The 22,826-nt window shown below is 39.7% G+C and overlaps 1 protein-coding gene across 3 annotated transcripts in view; it reads left to right on the top strand.

Moving 5' to 3' along the window:
- The window catches only part of LOC124804930 (mediator of RNA polymerase II transcription subunit 25), a 314,698-nt gene that overhangs the window by 254,653 nt on the left and 37,219 nt on the right, over nt 1–22,826 (top strand). For all 3 annotated transcript variants that reach the window (XM_047265308.1, XM_047265306.1, XM_047265307.1), the window contains one exon: nt 13,088–13,243. In XM_047265308.1, coding sequence (XP_047121264.1) covers nt 13,088–13,243 — 156 coding nt within the window. The remainder of the gene's footprint in view (nt 1–13,087; nt 13,244–22,826) is intronic.

Below are 22,826 nucleotides of genomic sequence, written 5' to 3'. Positions count from 1 at the left end.
TAACAAGAGAGGGTCGTATACTAAAATTGCAAAAAGTCAATTATGTAAAAAAAAAACCTTCTGTTAAAATACCAGGATAGAATAGTAGATTATAAAAGTGGAAATATAGCAGCAAAAACTGAATTAGTTTCTTAAGATATTCAAAGTGTGAAACTTTGAATGTGTTAATTCACAAGATCTTTCTCTGAAAGTATAAAAATAAAACTGTGTAAATTTTTTTTTTTTTTTGTTAAAATATAAGAAGTGTAGGCTCAGAACAATAGATGTATAAATAGTAAAGGACATAAAGATTGTAAAATAATAGAAGTGGTATTATCTAGAAGACCTAGAACTCTTTGAAGATTAAGTCATTGAATATATTTAAAATAAATAAATAAAACAATTGAAAGTATTAAACCATAAAATGTAAAAAATTGGTAAACTATAAAAGTGAAACTTTGTGCAGCAACTAAAGTCAGTGGGGACATTCTGTGACATTTATGGTTAATTTGCATTTGCTTCTGTTTTGTGGCATTGTACAGCACACAGTTTTGCAGTGTATACAAAAGGCAGTATGCATGCCAGTCTGCTGCTAAGACAGTATATGAGCCAACATGCTGCTGCTGTCTCTTCTCAGTGAGTGGAGCTGTTGATCATATGTGTGCTTTCATGAGATAGACCATTGGAAGAGGCTTTCAAAGTTTCTAAAAATGCACTGTTAATGAAAAAGTTCTGCTTATTTAATGTGTTTCCAGGTTCTTGCAGATGGTGTGCAAAAATCTCATTTTCTTCCTTCACTGTTAGGTGGTGTCCCTGAGGTTTGTTGTGCAACATTTCCAAATGCATGTCAGTAGTTCCAACAGCATACTTTGATGTTAGAAGATGCTCACTAAATGCTATTTCATTACTGTAAATTGAAGTGTGCTCTTTGAAGTGTATTTCAAACATCGTGGCTGTTGACCTACAACAATTTCCATACTTTAATTTATATACACCTTTTGCCATGAATTTTGAGGCTTATCTGTTCACTTAGTACCTCAGTCGGAAGAAAGTAATGTTATTAGTCTTTAACAATATACGCAAATTGGTACTGCGAAATTGGCTAGCAATATTTCTGAAACACATCCTTCATAACCCATGAGCATGCATACAACTTCTTGTCTTTCTGTTCACCTGTCGGTATGCTGCCATTGATTTTATGCTGTTGTTGTCTTTCTGTAGTCATTCAGTTACTGTTGAGGGTGGATAACCTTGGTTACTACAACTTTCTTTATAAAAATGATTTCTTTATTCCTCTCATGCTCTCTTAATGGCAGTTTTAATAAGCTATTAATTGTGGATTGAAAATATACTATCTGGATACTTCAGGGTGCCAAAATTAAGAGTCAGTAAGAGTGTTTGTACTGGTCAGTTGTAAGTACACAGTAAAACAGTGTTTACCTGCCTTTCTTTTAACAATAATGTTGTTACTGTTGATGGCTCCTTTACTTTCATGCTCAACTGTAAATCTAATTTTTGAGTAAATAGCACTCATCCTCTCCGCTACACCATTAATGTTGCTTTGATCTCCTTTAACTAAGAAGACATCGTCATCCACATGGAGGTATCAGTAGAGAACTTTACTGGCTGCTGTAGGATTGTTAGTGAATAAATGGTTTTCTAACTGATTAAAGAAAATCAAACAATGGAAAATCCAGGATGGAATGTAACAATACGAGAGAAGGAAAGTTGCTACTCACCATATAGCAAAGATGCTGAGCCGCGACAGGCACAATAAAAAAAGAGATTCACACAATCGTAGCTTTCGGCCATTAAGGTCCTTCCCAGCAGTACACACACACACACACACACACACACACACACACACAAAATCGCGCAAGTGCAACTTGCATACACATCTGCAGCCTCAGAGAGCTGAAACTACACTGCGAGCAGCAGCACGAGTGCATGATTGGACATCATTGCTATCTTTGCTATCGGGATTGAAGGTGAGGACACCTTATTCACATTCCTCCAGAACCTCAACAACTTCTCCCCCATTTGCTTCTCCTGGTCCTACTCAACCCAACAAGCCACCTTCCTAGATGTTGACCTCTGCCTCAGAGATGGCTACATCAATACCTCCATCCATATCAAACCTACTAACCACCAGCAATACCTCCACTTCGACAGCTGCCACCCGTTTCATACCCAGAAGTCCCTTCCATACAGCCTAGCCACCCGTGGTCATCGCATCTGCAGTGATGAACAGTCTCTCTCTAAATATACCAAGGGTCTCACTGAAGCCTTCACTGACTGTAATTATCCTCCCATCCTTGTACAAAAACAAGTCTCCCGTGCCTTATCTTCACAGTCCGGCCACAGAGGAGCATTCCCCTCGTAACTCGGTAACATCCGGGACTGGAGCAACTGAATGTCATTCTCCGCCAGGGTTTCGATTACCTCTCATCGTGCCCTGAAATGAGAAATGTCCTACCCACTATCCTTCCCACCCCTCCTACCATGGTATTCTGCTGTCCATCAAACCTACACAATATACTCATCCAACCTTACACAATCCCTGCTCCCAATCCCTTACCTCATGGCTCATACCCCTGCAATAGACCTAGATGCAAGACCTGTCCCATACATCCTCCTACCACCACCTACTCCAGTCCGGTCACTAACATTACCTATCACATCAAAGGCAGGGCTACCTGTGAAACCAATCGTGTGATCTACAAGCTAAGCTGCAACCACAGTGCTGCATTCTATGTAGGCATGACAACCAACAAGCTGTCTGTCCGCATGAGCGGCCACCGACAAACTGTGGCCAAAAAACAAGTGGACCACCCCGTAGCTGAACACGCTGCCAAACATGATACCCCTTATCTCAATGACTGCTTCACAGCCTGTGCCGTATGTATCCTTCCCACCAACACCAGCTTTTCTGAATTGAGCAGGTGGGAACTTTCCCTGCAATACATCCTACATTCCCGTAACCCACCTGGCCTCAATTTTCGTTAGTCACTGTCCTCACCCATCCAGCCCCCTCCCTGTTCCCATTCCAGCACTACACAGCTGTCATTTCACCACCACACCCAGTCTTTTAATTTCTTTTGTTTTTATTTTTATTTCTCTCCTTTCCACTACTTACCCCCTCCCCCCCTCTGCACCTTCTCTCCTACCCTCCGTCTAAACTGCAACACTTCACTCTCCACCACTCCCACCATACTATCTCGTCCCCCTCCCCACCCCAGCTGCCTCCTTGCCCCCACCCAGTTGCCACTCCCATCATGCACTCGTGCTGCTGCTCGCAGTGTAGTTTCAGCTCTCTGAGACTGCAGATGTGTATGCAAGTTGCGCTCGCGTGTGTGTGTGTGTGTGTGTGTGTGTGTGTGTGTGTGTGTGTGTGTGTGTGTGTGTGTGTGTGTGTCTGTCTACTGCTGATAAAGGCCTTAATGGCCGAAAGCTATGATTGTGTGAATCTTTTTTTATTTTGCCGATCGCAGCTCAGAATCTTTGCTATATGGTGAGTAGCAACTTCCCTTCTCACGTATTGATTAAAGAAAATCTCAGCTATAATGCGGGTTAGGAATTTTGCCATGGTTAGCCCTTTAGGTTGGTGGTATATCAAGTGGTAGCTGCTGTGTAAGAGCACAAGAGCATGTGAACACAGTAACTTTTGCCACCTTGTGAATTTATTGGTTATTTTTCTTTGAATGCTGTTAAATGTAATGTAGATGCAGTAATCTAAAACACACAGCATTAAATCTACTGCATTGTGCTAGATATTGCTCCACTAGACTTGGTGATACTTGGCTTCATGGTCATGAGCACACCTTCGCTTGTGCACGTTTTAAGGAGCTTCTGCACATGAGCAACTGACATGACGTAGTTGCCTTATGGGCCAAATACATACGGATTTGATTGTCAATGTGCACCGTTCATTGTGTGCACTGCTAGCCCTTACCAATCAACTACCAATCAGTGTCACCAGGTAGTAGCACACTGCAGCACACTTTTATCTACGTTCCGCATGACTCCCGCTAGGGGGTAGCACACTCCACAGGTATGTGAATTCCCCACTATGTACTAAAATTAGATCGGATATCATAGTTATATTGAGAGAAAAACCTATTTTGTGGTATTCTGCATGAGGTGTGGTACATAAAGTTTTGGAGAACTGTAAAGCACATCATCGTCAATTGTGAGACTGTAGCAGTTATTTGTGCTTCTGACATCTATTGATCTTATGGTTTGTCTTTACTGTAGGCCCATATTGTACATATATTTGAACATTCAAAAAAAGCTGTCTCACTGTTTTTCAGATGTTATTTTAAATAGGGGGGTTGAAGACAGTGTGCTTTTGGCCTTTATGGCTCTCAGTGCCTCATTTGTATTCTAGCCAAGTGACCTTGTTGGTAGATAGCACTACTTGAATTTAATCATTTCCTGTGGAGTGTCAACATGAGCTCTGTTGAACCTGTATTGAGTGCTACGAGAAAAGAAAATTACCAGGAAAAGTTATCGACAAAGAAACTAAGGCTTTCCAGACCAGATTCGCTGTCTGAAAAAGTGATGAAATCAAATAAGCATGACTACAAGTAAACATTTAAAAAGAAGTGTATAGTAAGCATAACTCATTATGTGTGTGCAGCCTAAGAATATCTGATTTTCAGCCCAGGTGTTAATTTGTTTAGTAATACATGAATTAGGAATCTTGTAGGTTTGTCCAAAAAAAATAAGAAAAACATACAAATCCCACTAACACAAAAATGCGAAACGGAGAGTAACAAAAGCTTAAACATCATTTTGTTGTTCTTGCCATAAACTGTATTTATGTACAAAGCAACAAAATTCCACAAAAACTATTCTTCCTTTTTTCAGACAAGTTATACAAATTATTATTATTATTCTTATTGACAGTGGCTGAAGTTGTGTAAATATGTTGATGAGCATAACTGTTATACAGCGGATGCTATTAATTTCACACTCTCGTATTTATCTGAATTTAAAACATTTGTTAACATCCAGAATGTATATCTACGAGCCGCCACTGACTATGTCTTACCATTAAGCATGAAATAATTCTAGATGCTCCATTGATTCGGCTATTTCTCTTATAGCCATATTATTCTGCTTTGTAAGGTTGTTTTTAACTATCTCTAACTTTGTGGACAGCCCCATTAGTATACATTTAGGGGTGCAAAGATGTATTCACCTGGTATAACTGTATCCGTAACTTTATCTTCAATCTCGTATGTGTTTTTTAAACTGTATTGCTTGTAATGTGTGTATAATGTTTTAAACCTTTGTGCTAGCAGTACATTTATCAGGACATTAGGATTCCGTCTCATTTTGGATATAACCCTCATGGAGTCTTCCTTTTATGAAGCCTTACATCTGTACATGTGTCTGGTATTAGTGGATTCATGATTACACATCGCATTTTTCCCTTTCAGAGAACAGAAAATTAGAGTTTTGAATTTTTCATTTTAGTTCTGCATGGAACTTTTTTTGTAGGATCCCTAGTGACTTCATTTGTCCCATTTTCAGAGAAAAAAATTTCAGTTTTATTTACATAACCTTTGCCACTTATAAGGAGCACTGTGCTGCCCTTGTGATAAACATTTTTATGTCTCTTTAACTTCTTATTTAAGTTACCTATATCCTACTTTAATTATTATGGCTACTTTTTGACTGCAACTGTGTTTTTAATGCATTGGTGACTTTGATGGCTAGATCATTCTGTTTGAGTGGGAATATTTGCTATATCACTAATGTATTTGATCTCTGCTGTAATTCTCTTTGTTTTCTCTCCTATTGTTGGCTTAAGACTGTAGTTTAAATATTTTCATAGAAGCGATATATCTTCAGCTGTAAGACAAATATCCTTAAGATTACAAGCCTGTTGAGGAACTTGTGTTCTTTTGGGCACAGTATTATTTTCACATAATCTAATTAAAAATGTGCAACTGGGATAGAACAACAAATGAGAATTACGTTAAATACCAATACAGTTGCTGACTCAAGATGAACATGTCAGCTATAGTGAAAAAAATCCCCCTTGTAGATAATCAAAGCAGTTGAAGAGTATAGTTGAGGAATGCTGACCCACTATGATTCTGTATGTTGATTAAAGTGTGCTTCCTTGGGAGAGCCAGGCCTAACAAAACTCTACCATCTAGTGAGCAAGATGTATGAGACAGGCAAAATACCCTCAGACTTCAAGAAGAATATAATAATTCCAATCCCAAAGAAAGCAGGTGTTGACAGATGTGAAAATTACTGAACTATCAGTTTAATAATCCACGGCTGCACAATACTAACACGAATTCTTTACAGACAAATGGAAAAACTGGTAGAAGCCGACCTCAGGGAAAATCAGTTTGGATTTCGTAGAAATGTTGGAACATGTGAGGCAATACTGACCCTACGACTTATCTTAGAAAATAGATTAAGGAAAGGCAAACCTACATTTCTAGCATTTGTAGACTTAGAGAAAGCTTTTGACAATGTTGACTGGAATACTCTCTTTCAAGTTCTGAAGGTGGCAGGGGTAAAATACAGGGAGCGAAAGGCTATTTACAATTTGTATAGAAAGCAGATGGCAGTTATAAGAGTCAAGGGACATGAAAGGGAAGCAGTGGTTGGGACGGGAGTGAGACAGGGTTGTAGCCTCTCCCCGATGCTATTCAATCTGTATATTGAGCAAGCAGTAAAGGAAACAAAAGAAAAATTTGGAGTAGGAATTAAAATCCACGGAGCAGAAATAAAAACTTTGAGGTTCACCAATGACATTGTAATTCTGTCAGAGACAGCAAAGGACCTGGAAGAGCAGCTGAACGGAGTGGACACTGTCTTGAAAGGAGGATATAAGATGAACATCAACAAAAGCAAAACGAGGATAATGGAATGTAGTCGAATTAAATCAGGTGATGCTGTGGGAGTTAGATTAGGGAATGAGATGCTTAAAGCAGTAAATGAGTTTTGCTATTTGGGGAGCAAAATAACTAATGATGGTCGAAGTAGAGAGGATATAAAATGTAGACTGGCAATGGCAAGGAAAGCGTTTCTGAAGAAGATAAATTTGTTAACATCAAGTATAGATTTAAGTGTCAGGAAGTCGTTTCTGAAAGTATTTGTACGGAGTGTAGCCACATATGGAAGTGAAACGTGGACAATAAATAGTTTAGACAAGAAGAGAATAGAAGTTTTTGAAATGTGGTGCTACAGAAGAATGCTGAAGATTAGGTGGGTAGATCACATAACTAATGAGGAGGTATCGAATAGAATTGGAGAGAAGAGAACTTTGTGGCACAACTTGACTAGAAGAAGGGATTGGTTGATAGGGCATATTCTGAGGCATCAAGGGATCACCAATTTAGTATTGGAGGGTAGTGAGGAGGGTAAAAATCGTAGAGGGAGACCAAGAGACGAATACACTAATCAGATTCAGAAGAATGTAGGTTGCAGTAAGTACTGGGAGATGAAGAAGCTTGCACAGGATAGAGTAGCATGGAGAGCTGCATCAAACCAGTCTCTGGACTGAAGACCACAACAACAACAACAACAACACTTTACACTTATATTGTGAGTGTAAGGTCTTTGAAAACACATATATGATAGCATATGCCACATAACCAAAAATATGCAGTAGTACAATTCTAAAAAACCATGGAAAAAACATTAACAAGAATATTTTTGTTTGTAGAATCATCTTTATAGATGCAGCCCGTTAACAATGTCACGTCAAATGGGGAAAGAAAGGGTAAGGTGTACGATAATTTATGCGCTAACATTCTACCTCCACAGGTTTGATGACAGTGCCTCAAAGCAAAACAATATTATATACTTATACACTCCTGGAAATTGAAATAAGAACACCGTGAATTCATTGTCCCAGGAAGGGGAAACTTTATTGACACATTCCTGGGGTCAGATACATCACATGATCACACTGACAGAACCACAGGCACATAGACACAGGCAACAGAGCATGCACAATGTCGGCACTAGTACAGTGTATATCCACCTTTCGCAGCAATGCAGGCTGCTATTCTCCCATGGAGACGATCGTAGAGATGCTGGATGTAGTCCTGTGGAACGGCTTGCCATGCCATTTCCACCTGGCGCCTCAGTTGGACTAGCGTTCGTGCTAGACGTGCAGACCGCGTGAGACGACGCTTCATCCAGTCCCAAACATGCTCAATGGGGTCAGATCCGGAGATCTTGCTGGCCAGGGTAGTTGATTTACACCTTCTAGAGCACGTTGGGTGGCACGGGATACATGCGGACGTGCATTGTCCTGTTGGAACAGCAAGTTCCCTTGCCGGTCTAGGAATGGTAGAACGATGGGTTCGATGACGGTTTGGATGTACCGTGCACTTTTCAGTGTCCCCTCGACGATCACCAGTGGTGTACGGCCAGTGTAGGAGATCGCTCCCCACACCATGATGCCGGGTGTTGGCCCTGTGTGCCTCGGTCGTATGCAGTCCTGATTGTGGCGCTCACCTGCACGGCGCCAAACACGCATACGACCATCATTGGCACCAAGGCAGAAGCGACTCTCATCGCTGAAGACGACATGTCTCCATTCGTCCCTCCATTCACGCCTTTCGCGACACCACTGGAGGCGGGCTGCACGATGTTGGGGCGTGAGCGGAAGACGGCCTAACGGTGTGCGGGACCGTAGCCCAGCTTCATGGAGACGGTTGCGAATGGTCCTCGCCGATACCCCAGGAGCAGCAGTGTCCCTAATTTGCTGGGAAGTGGCGGTGCGGTCCCCCACGGCACTGCGTAGGATCCTACGGTCTTGGCGTGCATCCGTGCGCCGCTGCGGTCCGGTCCCAGGTCGACGGGCACGTGCACCTTCCGCCGACCACTGGCGACAACATCGATGTACTGTGGAGACCTCACGCCCCACGTGTTGAGCAATTCGGCGGTACGTCCACCCGGCCTCCCGCATGCCCACTATATGCCCTCGCTCAAAGTCCGTCAACTGCACATACGGTTCACGTCCACGCTGTCGCGGCATGCTACCAGTGTTAAAGACTGCGATGGAGCTCCGTATGCCACGGCAAACTGGCTGACACTGACGGCGGCTGTGCACAAATGCTGCGCTGCTAGCGCCATTCGACGGCCAACACCGCGGTTCCTGGTGTGTCCGCTGTGCCGTGCGTGTGATCATTGCTTGTACAGCCCTCTCGCTGTGTCCGGAGCAAGTATGGTGGGTCTGACACACCGGTGTCAATGTGTTCTTTTTTCCATTTCCAGGAGTGTACATGCTGCAGTCTGTCTCCTGTGACACCTAGTGTGGGTATAATAGGCAAGTATACTAGCATATGTGTTGCCGAGTTTTTGGTATGCTTTTCTGTTGATTAGTAGAAACCTGGCTGGTTAAGATATTTATACTAGGCATATTTGTACCTTTTTGTGATTGGTTAATCTTTGTGTTAGGCCTAATATGGAATTTTGTAGCAAAGATTAGTGTTAACTTAGATTAAGTAGTGTATCTACCTACTTACCTGTCTTACTTAAAGCTAACGTAAGCCAAATAAGAGTATGGCTCATAAGCTGTGGTTTTCCGTAGAAGTTAGTTGGTCGACAGAATGAAAGTCACTCTTTGTGTTGCTACACTCTCAGTAGGCTGTCAATAGTAGGATGATAGAACCAATTTTCAGGGCCTGTGGAGGTGAAGCCGGTGGAGACATTCTGTATGATTGGTGAGCCAGTGTAGACAGAAAATTATTTATCACTTAGATACCCAACTTTATACGAATGATGTTCAGACTGTGTACTGCAGGATTTGCATGGTTATTAGTGTCAGTGTCATGACTTGCCATTTGGTGCTGGTATTTGTATGGGAGCATATGGCTGAAACAGTGTGTATTACAGCTGCAGGCAGTGGATCTGGACAAGGTGAACAGGGCTTAATTATAGAGCTGTTTTATCAAAACAAAAGTAATAGTACTGCTGCTCTTTGTGAGTAATGACACAGTAGAAGAGAATGGAGAGGTCCTGTTTCCACAAGGGGTTGAAGAACATGATTTGGAAGTACAGATTAACTGGTAATTTGCAAATTGCTACTGGGAGAGGCCAATGGCCAATTGTGCCACAAACTGCTGGAGAAATTATTGTTGTCATGGCTGAGAATGCTGGATGCAATGTGCAATCATCAAGCAGTACACGAGCTGTGTCACGACAGCTGACCAGTCCATTGTCCACCATTGTTCTGAGCAACAATAGTGCATTTCCAAGCTGTCACGGATGCAGATGGTCCTCACATTGAGCAAAGTTTGTAACCTGAACATCAAACATAGTACCCGGTTCACAAATGTTACTCCCTCTTGTAGAAATTAAAACCTATTTCTTTCAGTTGCCCTTACAGACATTTCCCCAAGTTCTATGATCACTTGGTTGTCATAGTGGCCCTCTCGAGTAGCGAAAGTTTAGTTATAACCACCCTGTATCTCCCAGGAAGGGATCTTTTGAGTCAGAAAGGGTGGTGGGGTTGTGTCTGTCTTTGGGGATCATCTTCTTTCCATCTTTGATTCTAGCATTCATAGTCTTTCTTTTCCTTTCTTCTTCTCCTCCCGGAGTACCATGTCTATGGTCTCTCTTTCCTTATTCTGCAGTTTTGGTCGTGTGGAGCCTTCTGTTATCCATCTGTTAAAATATGTTTTCATAGGATTGCCAGAGACATCACACACATACCAGTATCTTACAGATGAGGTAAAAGCAGTGCAAATGGGCATCAGAAGTGTATAATGAGTATGATCCACCAATTAATATTCTTTCTGGGTAACAAAAAAGTTACAAATTGTGACTAGAAGTGCAGATGGTTGGCAGTTCTCTTGGTTGTTAGTCCATGTTCATTATGTAATAATGTAATGTAAAAGGCAACTTAAGTTCAGATCATTGGATAACTTTAACTTACTTCATGAATTCCAATTCATATTGAAGATTTGACTATTGTGTTGCCATTATGAGAGAGAGGTAGTCACTACTACCGGTGTTGTTTATTTGTGTATATTTAAATAACTGCAACAATGTCATTTATCTAGGAGGCGGCTAAGTGGTGCAACGTGTCACTTTGGTTAAGTGATGTGTTGCACAATATCTATAGTACTGACGGATGGTGATCGCCACCATAAAAATATAAATGTTTCTTTGACCTCAGTTCCCTTACGCTTTCAAATGTTGGTCTCATATAAATATTCTGTGGTTTAAATAGTGGATTTAGACTTGTCTACTGCTTGGGAAGTTTATCTCATTTGTGCATGAAATCTTATGTAGATGGACGTAGCAATTTTACAAGGCAGGACAAAAATAGCTGCTTTATCACACTTAGTGGTACCTGCTGGTTTGGTTGGTTTATCCCATGCAATCTTGACCTGGCCTGGAGATGCGCCACACATTACAGAGCAATGAGAACTGTGACAATTGGCACCACATTACAGAACAAAAGAAGAAGCTGAGCTGTCATTACGGCTTGAGAGATTGGTCATTCATATCATGTCATACAGAGTACTTGAGAGCAGAGTACACAGAGCTTGAAATTTTATGAAGTGTTTCTTGACTCTATATGAAGAATCAATATACAAAAATTTGTGGAGAAATGTTTTGATCATTTAGCAGGGCTTTGCTTTGCAAACATTTCTGTTTCTAGTGCAGAACAGGTTGCAGAGGAGACGTAATCTGCATACGAAGAAAAGACATGGTTTTGTTACAATGTTTGATGAAGAAAAGACAGCACAGTAACTAAAAATAATGGTACTCATAAACTTTTGTCATAAAAATTACACATTATACATGAGGGAACATGTTAAGTGGTCATTATATAGAAGTATGTCATTAAAATACATGAAGACTTGCAGTTAGTTGCTGTTACCTTGTAACCCTTATACATACTGGAATGTGCTTAAATGTGCAGTGCTTCAGATTTGGTTTTTCTGCCTACTTTGAAATTCAACCTGTCACATATGTTGTTAACACTGCATAAGAATGAAAATAAGTTACGCAGAGGCAGGGAAATAATTTGGTGTTAATACACGCATTTTTTATCATTGAGCCTGCTTTATGTTTTTATTTCAAACAACGTTTTGTCAACTGCACATTGTCCTGACAGGCTGTGTGAGCAGCATTGTGGCTATATTTGTTGTTTAGACTTGCCAGGCAGTGAGCATAACCAGCATTATTGATTGTGTCACCCAATGGACATAACAGGAGAAGTTATCAAAATTTGTGAACATTAAAATCAATAACCCAGTTGGATGCCAAAAAAAGTGTGACCTGTGTATCACACCAGAAACACTGGTAGTATTTTCTCACTCAAAATCCGTTGTGGTGTCTGTAGTCAGATAGCCGTATTAGTGTTGGCCCAGTGCCCTTAGCTCGTCATAACTGCTGGTTGCCAATGGGCCACTGCAGGCTGCCCCTCCACTTCTTGCTCCCATGAGTGCACCAGATGATGTCCAGCAGCCACCAGAGGCCATACACGCCCAACCACAACCACAGGCACCTAGTTTCATGCTGTCACAGGCCAATACTGTTGCAGTGTGAGGTGACCAAGTTGTTTCTTCCTTTGCCTCTGTGTTCACTAACTGAGCAGCTGTGTAGAGAAAAAGAATCATATTTATGTCTTGCATAGTAGTATGTAGTGTTATAAGATTTCTGATTGGTAGTGTTTTTCATCCAATATTTAACATACAGAATATATCCCAAACCTATTTCGGAGAACTTGTTGCTGTTTTTTGTAATGACACAACATACAACATTTTTTGCGCTTGTGTATTGTAGCTGGTAATGCAAATCTCTCTTTTACTTCATTTATGTCTGTCTGTAGTTATCTCTCTACATTATCTTTCTTGTATCTCCAATAATCCATTGTCGATGCTGAGTTTTGAATGACATGTCGCTGTATGTGCGATGTCATGATGTTACATTCTTTCTTTCTCTCTGTTTCTTCCTTCATAGCATCATATGATATAAATTCATTAGATGCCATTTAGTTCAAACATACCTGTTTGTATATCCACTATTTTCACTTTTTGTTGCAGATAATTCTCCATATTTCATTTGCTTGTGTGCATGTTGTTTACAGTTTTTTTTTTTTTTGTTGCAGAAGACAGCAGAGTGGAATACCATGCAGCTCTCCAAAGCCTTGGGCTCTTCTGGCCCGATTCGCAACATTCGACGCAGCTGCCTGCTAGCTCGCTGCTCCGGGCTGCCTCACCCCCCCACAGTTCACCGCACTGGAAGCCCTCGCTCTCAGACACCAGTAAGTCGTGCAGAGTGTGGCTATGTGGCATGCTTGTCCCACTGTCACCTGGCCTCACTGAGGTGTTTTTAATGAAATTTGACATTACCAAACTAGAGCATGTGATATTATTCAAATACTCATAAACATCTTAATCGCATTTGTTAGGTATATTTTAAGTGACCGCAATTAGTGTTTAATGATGACTTGACTTGTTACTTTTGTAAAAAGGTAATGGATTTTTTTAAAGCAATTACCTTAAGAATGACAGTTCATTAGGAACACGTGGAGGTATGGAATACACACATAATTTTGCATATCACTCTATTTTTTAAAACGGGCAAACTATTCACTGTTTATATGTGGAACTGGAATCAGTGTGTTGTGGAAGAGTCATTGTATGTTTTCATTTTAGTTTCATTTGCAGCAGCAAATTATTAAGGCACTATATGGACAGTCTGCAAAAATGGATTTTCTGATGACATTAATGAATTTTCGGCATGCGGAAATCTTATTGAAGATAAGTGAACACGTGTGAACAAGATCTTACAAGTACATCATATTTTCAACCACTTCAAATCGGAACCTTGCAGAGTTTTTTAACTTAAAATAATTTTACTTGTGACACACAATGGTTCACTTTCTAATGCTTTGGATGACGATTTAAATGCAAAGTAGATATATGAACTTCCACTTGTTTTACGAGATGACTTACTTGAGATGTTCGACCGACCTTCCTTGCTGGCTAACCTGCTGCTGCAAACTCTCTTTCACTTCTTCTCCGAAGTATGCTGATAGGTACAGGAATCTCTTAAGACTCTTATTACTTATAAAAATAAGTAGACATACGAAGTTTCATTTGCTTCAACTAACGACATATATTTGAAATTCAGTCATTTTACAAATCCCACTCTTCACATAAATATATACTGTTTAGTACGTCTCTCGTGTCTCCAAACATCAGAAACAAAATAATTTACATATCAGAGAAATGTGGCTTAAACACCTTGTCCATTCTCAATATGGATCAGAATACACGTCTTCCCTTCAACCAGGCTAAGACAAGAGTTCTTCTCAAGAGTACCTTCTCAATTATTCTCATTATTATAACAATGGTCACTGACACAATTAGCACATAATAACATAGAAACTCCATCGGTCTTCTGAGCCCTTTCACTTTGCCACGAAGAAAAATGATCCTAATCGCACTCCTAATGATCCAACTCCCCAAGACACCATCCAAATTGAACCCTGCCTGGAACAGTTCCGTCCTCCGTCGCAGCGGGACCCACCTCCTCTTCCTCAAAATCACCCTCTCCAAACCTTCCAGGAATTTCTGACTTCCAGCCTTGTAACCGCCCCCGGTGTAAAACCTGTCCCATGCACCCTCCCACCAGCAACAAACTGTCCATTCGCATGAATGGACACAGGCAGACAGTGTTTGTTGGTAATGAGGATCACCCTGTGGCTAAACATGCCTTGGTGCACGGCCAGCACATCTTGGCACAGTGTTACACCGTCCGGGTTATCTGGATACTTCCCACCAGGCCTCAATCTCCGCTAATTTCAAGTTGCCGCCACTCATACCTCACCTGTCATTCAACATCATCTTTGCCTCTGCACTTCCGCCTCGACTGACATCTCTGCCCAAACTCTTTGTCTTTAAATATGTCTGCTTGTGTCTGTATATGTGTGATTGGATATGTGTGTGTGTGCGCGAGTGTATACCCGTCCTTTTTTCCCCCTAAGGTAAGTCTTTCCGCTCCTGGGATTGGAATGACTCCTTACCCTCTCCCTTAAAACCCACTTCCTTTCGTCTTTCCCTCTCCTTCCCTCTTTCCTGATAAGGCAACAGTTTGTTGCGAAAGCTTGAATTTTGTGTGTATGTATGTGTCTGTTTGTGTTTCTATCGACCTGCCAGCGCTTTCGTATGGTAAGTCACATCATCTTTGTTTTTAAATATATTTTTCCCGCGTGGAATGTTTCCCTCTATTATATTAATTCATGCTTATTTAGACTACGGCTAGTAATAACTATGGTTTGGTGTTCTACATTATTTGGATCCCACTTTCCTTGGGAAAGTTCAGCAGCAATACCGTAATCAGATGCATCTTTTGACAATTTAAATGGTTCACCCATAACTGGATGATGTAATATGGGTGATTCAACATGCACACTTTTGACGTTCTCAAATGCATAATTTGACCCTTCATCCCAAGTCCACAGTACTCCCTTTCTTACTAAACATAAAATTCTCATGTCATTTAGTTCTTACCATCGATAACTGTATAGTGGTGAACCCATCAGCACCAAAACTGAGATCACAACCTAAGATCCACAAACCAGAATGTCCGATATGTCCCATTGTGAACTCTCTCAATAGCCCAAGCTAAAAAATCACCAAAAAACTAAATGACATTATCCGCAAGGCATATGTATTTGAAAATAATTACTCCATTAAAAACAGTTATGAGCTCATCAATAGTATAAAAGATATCTCCATCCCAGTCACAGCTAAATTTGCATCTCTTGACATAGTAAACCTATATACAAACATACCTGTCAAGGAAACAATTAGTTTAATAAGGATTAACTTACTCAAACATGGGACAATGGGTAGAGCTGAAATCTATGAACTCATAGAGATCCTGGAAGTTATATTGTCACACAACTACTTCCTGTTCAACAACAAGTTTTCCATTCAGGAAGATTGACTGGCAATGGGTAGTAATTTTGCAGGCTTGTTAGCAGACATATATATCAATAACCTTGAAAATAACTTTTTCAGGACCCAAACCCAACTAAAAGATAAGTTGCTTTATTACAAACGCTATGTTGATGACACACTCATTTTGTTCAATGGAGCAACAGAAGAAATAAATAATCTAGCCAAAGAACTTAATAAAATAGACAATAAAATCCAATTGACAGTAGAACATGAAACACCAGAAGGCATTAACTATGTTGATCTAACAATCTCAAATAAAAATCAAAAGCATAAATTTCAAATTTTCAGAAAGCCAACAACCGCCAATGTTACCATACACAAATCCTCTTGCCATCCAGACCAACATAAAAAGCATTCTTCAGAACAATGGTTAATCGCATGCTTAAAATCCCAATGGACACAAGTGAAAGACAAAAAGAAACAGAAATTATTAAATCAATTGCCTCCACCAATGGGTACAACCCTGCAATAATAGATAAACTAATGCATACAGCAAAACTAAATCAACCAACTGCTGAACAACCACCCACAAACAAGAAAACCACATTTGTTAGCCTGCCTTCCCTAGGGAAGATTTCTCACCAAATTGCCAACCTCTTCAAGACATACAACATAAAAATAAGATTCTTCACCAACAACAAAATACAAAATAAAATCATACACAGCACCAAAACCACTATACAACAGTATCAAAAGTTGGGTGTGTAAAAGCTCAGTTGCAACTCATGTCCAAGCTTCCACATTGGACAAACTGGTAGAAGCTTCACAACAAGACTTAAAGAACACATAGATGCACTCCGTCTTAACAACCTGAACAAGTCCAGCTTTGCCTCACATCTTACCCAACACAATCATTCTGCAAACAACATAGAACAGAATCTCCGAATACTACATTTTGCCAACAAAGGCACAATACTTGACCTCCTTGAAGAAATTAAAATATTTATCTACACAAATACAGCACCTGACTACCTACTCAATGATCAAACTGAACTGAGAAACAAATTTTTCCTTTAGAACTTTGAAGATCTATTAGTTCAAAACAAGTAACCACCCAACGAACCCTACACCGGATCCCCAACCCCCCCTCCACCCCCTTCCTCCCAATGACCCACCCCCTCCCTCTCCTTACATCCTAACCACACCGGTGTCAATGTAATATATTACCACAAAATAAGACCTGTACCATATCTCTAAATGTTAAAGCCCTCCATTGCTAACATAAATCAGTACTTTATACATATTAATTCTAGCTGGAACAAACAGAAGCTGCCTTTACCAATATCCCAGATCACTCTAATGTTAGAATAAAAATAAGTCAACAGTTAAAGAATTTTTGTTCTTGGTTTTTTAAATATTAAATGTACAGCCATACAAACAGCTTTAGTCCATTACAATCACTATAACTCTTATACATATACCTTTAGCTAAAATAAAGATAATCTGCTCTTGAAAATACCCCAGATCATGTTAACGTAACAACAGAAATAAGCCAACAGTTCATCTGAAGATTTGTTCATAATTTAAATATACAGGTCATAGTCATACAGACAGCTGCATCTCACTGCAGATACAATAACTCTGTATTATTGATTCCTTGGGATTCATCTTAATGTCAAACATGATAATTGCTATTCATAAAAAATATAAAAAAAATAAAAAAACTAAAAAGAAAATAATATAACTGCCTGTAATATACAAGTAGAAATAAGATATCAGATCACCTGAAATTTGTTCTTGTAGTAATTTATTTATTTATTTTATCTTGTGCTCTCATGTTATCGCCATTCTGATTAAACTACTTGCCCTTATATCAACTTTAACACATGTAAAGAACAACACATTACATCTCTGTACAAAGTAGGCTTACTCCATATCTTTCTGTCAAGATCTTTGTTACAAGCAACAGTTGTAAAGCACTTGCTGGATGCTGGAAAAGTGTCACTGTCAAAGTGTAAACTAATATAGTTTGTGTGAAAGTGTTCCGGACATCAAAATGGAGGCAGACAGATCCGCAAAAAGATGCCTATACTGTCGCAGTAAGTAAAAACTAAATTTACATCCATATCGACAGATAAGCTATGACAAGTTCAGCTTTGCCTCACATCTTGCCCAACACAATCATTCTGCAAACAACATAGAACAGTCATGGCGATACGTTAAAGTGTGACCCATCTTTCTGCCATAGAACCAGCACCCAGCATTATGCTACTACCAATAATGATGTAACTTCCCGGATCCTCCCGAAACCATCTGAAGATGAACCTGAAAAGGTTCAAAAACTGGTTCATGTAATAAAGCATTACTATTCACAAATGTGACTGGTTGCAGTTGTGTATAACTTATTTACATTCAATATACAGTCACGGTTCTAAAAAATCCGAAATGGATAAGCATAACATGTATAAAAATCGGACACATAGATATTAAGTCCGAATGGTAATACATTGAAATAATATGATTTACAATCAATCAAAAATGCTGTATATTTTTTAGATTCTGGATGTAACTTTATTTGTCAATATCCTGCAGTCAAATCCATTGTGCTAAAAAATGTTGCCTTTTCAAATTTGGATAACAATTCATCAATATTAATCGGTCTGTCTCTTTCTATCTCTATAGGTCCATTCAGTGTACGAGCGTTTAACACTAATCGTACTCCCCCTGTAGCTTTCCTCACCATGACCAGAGGATTATTCATTATGCTGGAACTTCATTCTATAATATTGTTATCAATCATTTTGTTGATTTCATGCCTAACTGCTTCTTTCAAACTTACTTTTATTGGATATGGTTTGTAAAAGAATGGGATGTCATATTTGATTTTGAGCTTCCAAATGTAGTCGTTGATATTACCTGGACAATCGGAAAACACTACTTCATATCCCATTAGAATTTTGTATAAATCTCGTCTCTGTTGTTCGGTTAATATTAGGGATTCATTAACTTTGATGAAAGGAGAAAATACAAAAATGCAGTAAATGAAGCAGGCAAAAAGGAATACAAACGTCTCAAAAATGAAATCGACAGGAAGTGTAAAATGGCTAAGCAGGGATGGCTAGAGGACAAATGTAAGGAGGTAGAGCCTTATCTCATGAGGGGTAAGGTAGATACTGCCAGAGGAAAATTAAAGAGACCTTTGGAGAAAAGAGAACCACTTGCATGAATATCAAGAGCTCAGATGGAAACCCAGTTCTAAGCAAAGAGAGGAAAGCAGAAAGGTAGGAGGAGTATATAGAGGGGCGATGTACTTGAGGACAATATAATGGAAATGGAAGAGGATGTAGATGAAGATGAAATAGGAGATATGATACTGCGTGAAGAGTTTGACAGAGCACTGAAAGACCTGAGTCGAAACAAGGCCCCCGGAATAGACAACATTCCATCAGAACTACTGACGGCCTTGGGAGAGCAATTCCTGACAAAACTCTACCATCTGGTGAGCAAGATGTATGAAACAGGCGAAAGTCCCTCAGACTTCAAGAAGAATATAGTAATTCCAATCCCAAAGAAAGCAGGTGTTGACAGATGTGGAAATTACCGAACTATCAGTTTAATAAGTTACAGCTGCAAAATACTAAAGCGAATTCTTTTGAGACGAATGGAAAAACTGGTAGAAGCAGACCTCGGGGAAGATCAGTTTGGATTCCGCAGAAATGTTGAAACACGTGAGGCAATACTGACACTATGACTTATCTTAGAAGAGAGATTAAGGAAAGGCAAACCTACGTTTCTAGCATTTGTAGACTTAGAGAAGGCTTTTGACAATGTTCGGAGTAGGCATTAAAATCCATGGAGAAGAAATAAAAAGTTGAGGTTTGCCGATGACATTGTAATTGTCAGAGACAGCAAAGGACTTGGAAGAGCAGTTGAACGGAATGGACAGTGTCTTGAAAGGAGGGTATAAGATGAACATCAACAAAAGCAAAACGAGGATAATGGAATGTAGTCGAATTAAGTTGGGTGATGCTGAGGGAATTCAATTAGGAAATGAGATGCTTAAAGTAGTAAATGAGTTTTGCTATTTGGGGAGCAAAATAACTGATGATGGTCGAAGTAGAGAGGATATAAAATGTAGACTGGCAATGGCAAGGAAAGCATTTCTGAAGAAGAGAAATTTGTTAACATCGAGTATAGATTTAAGTGTCAGGAAGTCATTTCTGAAAGTATTTGTATGGAGTGTAGCCATGTATGGAAGTGAAACATGGACGATAAATAGTGTGGACAAGAAGAGAATAGAAGCTTTCGAAATGTGGTGCTACAGAAGAATGCTGAAGATTAGATGGGTAAATCACATAACTAATGAGGAGGTATTGAATAGAATTGGGGAGAAGAGGAGTTTGTGGCACAACTTGACTAGAAGAAGGGATCGGTTGGTAGGACATGTTCTGAGGCATCAAGGGATCACCAATTTAGTATTGGAGGGCAGCGTGGAGGGTAAAAATCGTAGAGGGAGACCAAGAGATGAATACACTAAGCAGATTCAGAAGGATGTATTCTGCAGTAGGTACTGAGAGATGAAGAAGCTTGCACAGGATAGAGTAGCATGGAGAGCTGCATCAAACCAGTCTCAGGACTGAAGACAACAACAACAACAACAACAACTACTTTGTCTTGTATATCAGTTAGATGTACTTTTTGATCTACATTATCGATCTTTGGTGACAGTCGTGCTGTAGCTGTTAATCGCAGACACGGACCCTCCGTTGTTTGTTTACCAATGTAGTTGTCTGTCACAAATGGTGTCCAACATCTACTATCCCCTTTACCAAAACAAAGAAGATTTTCATCAAAGTTTAAGATAACTTTAAACTCTAATAACCAATCTAAACCAAACAATACATTTCTATTACTATTTTCTACTATTAATAGTATATGATGAAATAATATACTTACAATATGACAGTTCACTCGAGTTTCGTATTTTACAATTTTACTTCTCGTTCCTGTTATCCCGTTTATATATATTTCAGTCACTGGCAATAATGGTAAGTGCTGTTTATCCTGTATCAAGTTAAAGAATGCACTAGATATGAGTGATACCTCACTTCCTGACTCTATAAATATGTTAACCTCCGAAGTTTCCACTGTCCCTATTATTATAGGTTGTGGATTATTAGTAACTAAGCTTGGTTCTTCAAGCAGTAACCATTCCTTTTTAGGTTTTCTGTGTGTGAAATTAACAGACTTATAACAAACCAGGCCTCCTAGTGTATCTCCACAACCTGGACCCCGGCCCTGGATCCATATCGAACCATGTTTTCCTCATTACCACTCATTACGGGTTGGTTACCAAGTCAAGATACCACTTTACCATTCTGTGTTCTATTGTTACTCAGTACAAATTCCTGAAAGTTACTGGACCTAAATTTGAAGGTGGATGCTTCTTTTGGTAATTGTCGTTACAATCTTTCTTATTGTATTGGTGCACTCTTGCTAGGTTAGCTTCATGTTTCTTGAAATTATTTCCACTATTTCTTTTATAATATGAATTTTCCCCTTGGTGTAAAGTTTCATTATGGTCCTTATTTATAGCATCTAGTGAATCAACTAAAGATAACAACTCTTCTACTGTTTTCCAGCCGCTACATAAGATATCTTTTGTTGCATAGATGGGTAATTGTCTAATTAAAATTTGTACCAAGCCTCCTCCTTCCATTGGCTTATCTAAATACTGAGGTCACAAAAATGCTTTTGGCCAGTAAGGCCTTCATCAAAATTAGATGACAAACACACACACACACACACACACACACACACACACACACACACACACATGTGACTGCAGTCTCAGGCTTCTGAGACCACACTCTTTTTGTTGTGCCTATCTGCGATTCAGCATCTCCGCTATATGATGAGTAGCAACTTTCCCTTTCACAATATTGTTACATTCAAGCCTGGATTTTCCATTGTTCAAAATTTATTTATGATTGCTGTTGTCAGTCCTGTTTAAAATTGTGGTAATATATTTTACTTCATTATTTCAGCACTGAAGCCAATCATTCGCTTTACATAGAAGGCATCTTGTAAACAACAATATAAATTTATTGTTGAGAGCAGTTGTTGAAGATTTGCCCATGCTTGATGTTAATGAGTCTATGAACCATTACTAAATTCATCGTGATTTATTTCTTCCTAATAATCTCCTGTTTTCCTTAATTTAAAAATTGATAGGCAGTTGGGAGGAAGCCTTGGAAGTTACATGCATGAAGGAGAATAATGCTGCCCCTCTTGCCAAATGGAATTACCATTCTTCCTTGATTTGTTTCATCTCTACACCCTTCTTGTGAACATGGCCAGAACTGCTCCTTGTTTCATCCAACCACATTCATCCAACCACATTGGATTGGAAGGAAGTGACAGAACAGAGGGAGGAGACTGCTGAGAAGAGGATGTTTGGGTGCAGGGATTAGTGAATATTGAGACCAGGAGAATTATGGGAATAAAGATGTATTGCAAGGGTAACTTACATCTACAGGATTTAGCAAAGCTAGTGTTGCATTGCAAGGGTAACTTACATCTACATGGTTTGGAAAAGCTGGTGTTGGGGGGAAGGATCCAGATGGCACCGGCTGTGAAGCAGCCATTGAATCTGGGTACATTGTGCTCAGCAGCATGTTCTACCACTCTATGGTCAACTCTGCTCTTTGCTACAGTTGGCAGTGACCATTTATTTGGATGGAAAATTGTTTTGTGGTGATGATCACATGAAATGCTGTGCAAAAATTGCAACAGAGCTGTGTAACCTGTCCCTCAGCAATTCCAACTAAACTGATCATGTTCATAAGGTTTTGGGTATTGAACCTTTAAGGGAACTGACTTACATCAAACCACAGCTGATAATGGAGAATAAACTGTAGCCTAGTTGTGCAAGTT

Source organism: Schistocerca piceifrons, chromosome 7 (genome assembly GCF_021461385.2).
Source record: "Schistocerca piceifrons isolate TAMUIC-IGC-003096 chromosome 7, iqSchPice1.1, whole genome shotgun sequence".
In the NCBI taxonomy this organism is placed as follows: Eukaryota; Metazoa; Arthropoda; class Insecta; order Orthoptera; family Acrididae; genus Schistocerca; species Schistocerca piceifrons.
Note: the sequence above shows the minus strand (reverse complement) of the source record. Positions and strands in the feature narration are given on the sequence as shown.